Source organism: Perkinsus marinus, assembly GCF_000006405.1.
Source record: "Perkinsus marinus ATCC 50983 genomic scaffold scf_1104296962770, whole genome shotgun sequence".
Taxonomy (NCBI): Eukaryota; Perkinsozoa; order Perkinsida; family Perkinsidae; genus Perkinsus; species Perkinsus marinus.
This window is the reverse complement of record NW_003205331.1, coordinates 48,413-52,599: the sequence shown is the minus strand read 5'-3', so window position 1 is coordinate 52,599 and position 4,187 is coordinate 48,413. Positions and strand designations below refer to the sequence as shown.

Here is a 4,187-nt window from a genome sequence, read left to right as displayed (position 1 = left end):
TTCTATTGGGACCAAGCGGTCTCCGTATTTGCTGTGCGTCCAATGATCCGGATCCTTCCAAGACTGAACTCCTGGCCATTCCGAGACCAGTCCTCGAATTTTCACTGGTTTTTGAGGGATGTAATACTCAGTGAGAAACTTCTCGAATGACATCTCGGATGCATCTACTTCTTCAACAGGGAACTTCAGCATTGGCGGTTCGTCCTCTCCCGTTGGGAAAGCCCGCTTCACTCGCTTGTCCTCACGATGCACCGATACGCTTAACTCCGCAATCTCCCGACAGACCTCCTGCAGGAGCTCATATGATCTCGTCGAAGGTCCACCAATCATAATCCCCATATCAGCATAAAAGGTCGACTTTTGTAGTATTGCCAGACAGCTAGCAGCAACAGCAAATGCCTCTCGGCATCCATGGTGGACCTTGGTGTAATAGCCGGTATGGATAGTCGCCCATGCCTCGTGGTACACGGCCTGAGCTGTGCTGATGCTCATCGCTTTTGCAAGTTCAGAAAGCATACCCAGCAAATGCCGACAGTCATCCGAGTCGTTCGTCCGATCCCCTACAATCTCTGAAATCACTGTCTTCACCCGAGCCAACTTATCCTCTACGGATGCCATTGACATTATTCCAAACCGCTATAGATGTTGGATGAAAAGCTTATCGAGCGTTATCACTAAATAACGCAACGTCTGAGATGCGAAACGTGGGTGTTGTCAGGACGTATATATTTACAAAACCAACCCTGATGCTGCTATTGCTGCCACGAGGCATTCGCCTTGTGCGTCTTGCCATTCCTGTGCTCTTTCAGCTGGTCTTCCGATGTGAAACCAAGGAAACAGGTCTGACACCAATATTCCATTCCTTTCCACCGCGCGTCCAGCTCGTTCCTCAGGTGCCAGAATTTGCACTTCTCCCCTTGCTTGCATTGACCAGTCTTCTTATACATACGGCACATGGGAATGTTGAGATTCTGCGCAACTCTAGCCAGGGCCGGATCGAACTTCTTCCGATGCCGAAGTTCCCGGATAAGCTCAGCCTTATCAGCGGCAGTCATCTCTTCCGGCTTCACGTGGCTGAACAGACAAGACTTGCCGCCCTCCTCGAACTTGCACTTTCCCGTCAAAAAAGAGAAACACAAATTCGAGAGGCCTTGTCGCATCTTTTTCCGCAACACTTTGTTCGACAACTTTTCCTGAGCCTTCTCCTCATCATTTAGTTTCCTTTTCTTTCCTTCCCGAACCGCTTTCACCGGAGATTTCTGAGCAACCACACATGCCACAGAACATATCACCCTATGCTCACCTCGTCCTCGCTGCTGCTACTACTGTCACCATCATCTGAGCCTTCCAAGGCAGCCAACTGAGCGTCCAGGTCGTTCAATGACAGTTCGTTAGACATGCGGACCACAACAGTAGCGCAACTAGGGTGAAACATTTTAAACTCATTTTCAGGGCCCAGCTCAGCACAATCGATCTAGGTGCTGCCCTAGTCTTGGGAAATCTCATACCAGTCTAAAGTTCAATTACAAATTCGGCCAAAAGTGTACAGAAATTACTAAAATTTTCCCAAAAATTTCCTCAGAATTTTCATATTCTCACCAACACATGTAGTTGATTATGTGCATATTTCCCCATACCGTACTATGCAAAAGTATCGACACAAGCAAGAGAGCTAGGACGCCCCACAAGGTCCCATCTGAACGCAAGCACCTCTCCAAGAGTAAACAATGTAGTAAGTGTTCGGTTCGATCAACAGTTAGCCAGCTCTGCGAAACCAGTCAGCGTCACAAAACTATTCTCTTGAATGGGAAATCGGCAATTATCACACTTGATGGTCTATCGAGCCATACTATTATAAAAACGAGACCGTGTGAGATGATCAACTTTTTCCTATTGTTGCGGCCACTTGAACTCCGACGAATCAGGCGGCGCCGAGGTCTCCGCGGCGGGCCACCCCTTAGCAGCGCTCAGATTTCCGGTCAGCTGAAGTCGACAAAGGCTTCAACAAAATACGATGCTATCTGTGTCCTCACCTTCCTTCTGATTCCGGGAACTCTAGTCGGCTCCTCAGTAGTAGTAGGGGCGGCAGTGGGCTGCTGCTGCGGTGGCTGTACTGTTTGAGTGGGCGCGCGCTAAAACAAAAGGATCTCCACAGGTCACTACACACAAAAGCAGAGAAAAGAGCCATGATAGCACCAGGACCATTTCCTGACTACTTCCCCAACCATGCAAGAGTACTCACCTCAGAGGTCACACTACTCTTCCTCGTCAACTTCTTCGCCCCTACAATTGGCACTTTACGGGGAGGAGGCGAAGGTGTGGTGATCTTGGGAACTCTTTGTGTCCTCTGCGACACCCACTGCGGCGGCGGCGATGGCTGAGCATAGTACTGCTGCTCCTGCTGTCCACCTGATCGGACCACAGCGTTATCCTATCGAGAGCGGCGAGCCAGTCCTAGTAGGACTGTCCTACCACCTTCTTGCGGTGCCGACTGCTGTTGCTGCGATCTCGCGAGCTCGGGGGTTGGCACTCGGAGATTCCTCGGTGGGGGCATTGGAACTTGTGCCTCGACAAGCATCCAATATCCATAAAATCGACAAACATGCATCACTTCGCTCCGCCTTCTACTACCTGTGGTATGGTATATCCCGTTTGACCATAGTACCCTGCTGCTGCTGTTGCCGGAGCCCCCGAATACCCAGATCGTGGTGAATTCGAGGCGCCACTAGCTACAGCAGCATAGGATAGCGGTGCTGCCACCTAAAACAATAACGAGCATCATCCCAATCAGCCGAGTTGTCATTCGAGTAGTCCTTACTCCAGTCTGCTGCTGCTGCTGCCCGACTACTTTTCCCGGTGGCACCAACACAGCGCTCACTACAGGGACCGCACCCTTAGACTGCTGTTGCTGTTGCTGCTGGAGATACTCTTCACGATCAGCAGGTCTACCCGCCACCCAAGCTCCTCCCGATGCTTGATACGGCTGAGGCTGTGGCGGCGGTGGCGGCAGAGACTTGTTGGCCGTGCCTTCCTCTCCCCGCTCATCCTCGCTAGTTGAATTCTCCGGCTGCTGCTGCTGTGGCTGCTGACTGGCCCGAGTCTTGCTCTCCTCTTGAAGCCGCTTCAGCTGCGCCATCTGCTCCTGCGAACAACAGCGTCCAATAGACCAGCACTGCACTCAAGAGAACCCAACGTCGTAACAGCACTGCCGAGTGATGCTACTCCCACCATACTTACCTCAATCGCCTGTCGCTGCTCGTTGAGGGTATTCTGTTGCTTCTCGATCTCAGCCTGTTGATGCCTCCTCAACTCTGCCATCTGGACATTGGCTGCCAAGTCCTTATCCTCACCATCAGCACGGGCTAACACTCGAGACAGGACTCCACTCTGAGCAGCACAAGTCTTGTGATAACAGGAGAGCCTGGCAGGTGACCTGCCTTCCCTTCTAAGTCCATTTCTATTCCGTCGAAAATCCGCCAAAACGCATAAATTATCATTGATCATATCCTCACATAAATTTTCTTCCCGACATCCACCGATTCCTACATCATCCGAACTGTCCTCTTCGTCATCACTGTCATCAGGCGCCGCCTTGGCAGAGCTCTTAGTTCCACTGCTACTTTCACTACTCTTCTCCCGACCACCACCACCAGCCACTTTCCTCGCCCGCCTCTCGAAAGCCTTCGCTTTATCCTCTTCTTCCCTGAGGAGACCCGAAACCCGAATGCCCCAAGATGCACAACCGCCAATGCGCCTCTATTACTTCGCTTTCCGCTCAGCCTCCTCCTGCTGTTTTACTGCTGCTTCCGCCGCAGTCCGCCCTTCATTCGCACTAGCCAATGCTAAGGTCCCTAAGGCACACCACCACACTGACCAACAAGCCTCCACGAACTGCCCCCATCCTACTAGGGCTTAGGTCAGCATTCTTCCCCCACTTTTTCTCATATTGCTTCTTCGTAGCCGCCAAATCATCATCGAGTTTCTTCGCAGCCGCCGCTTGGTCAGCTATCCTCTTCTCCTCCGCCTCCTTTATAGCCTTACGCCTCTCCTGTGCTTGAGCAAGCTCCTGCCCACCAGACTATTCAGCGATGATGGTTTCTACTACTACGTCATTATTAGTTTCTTCCTTTTTCTTCAACTCCTCCTTCCTCTCCTTCAGCATGTCTACAAGGGACTGCTGGTACGAC

General features: G+C 51.5%; 1 protein-coding gene across 1 annotated transcript in view; it reads right to left on the bottom strand.

The window, feature by feature from the left end:
- Positions 1-752: 752 nt before the first annotated feature.
- Positions 753-4,187, bottom strand: part of Pmar_PMAR000529 (hypothetical protein) — a gene marked incomplete at both ends in the record, with an annotated part of 3,963 nt that continues 528 nt past the window's right edge. Inside the window, 13 exons of the mRNA XM_002771430.1 lie at positions 753-1,259; positions 1,304-1,421; positions 1,907-1,983; positions 2,034-2,132; positions 2,243-2,409; positions 2,476-2,566; positions 2,632-2,760; positions 2,819-3,142; positions 3,238-3,387; positions 3,547-3,703; positions 3,764-3,851; positions 3,907-4,066; positions 4,109-4,164. Of these exons, the coding sequence (XP_002771476.1) occupies positions 753-1,259; positions 1,304-1,421; positions 1,907-1,983; positions 2,034-2,132; positions 2,243-2,409; positions 2,476-2,566; positions 2,632-2,760; positions 2,819-3,142; positions 3,238-3,387; positions 3,547-3,703; positions 3,764-3,851; positions 3,907-4,066; positions 4,109-4,164 (2,123 nt within the window). The remainder of the gene's footprint in view (positions 1,260-1,303; positions 1,422-1,906; positions 1,984-2,033; positions 2,133-2,242; positions 2,410-2,475; positions 2,567-2,631; positions 2,761-2,818; positions 3,143-3,237; positions 3,388-3,546; positions 3,704-3,763; positions 3,852-3,906; positions 4,067-4,108; positions 4,165-4,187) is intronic.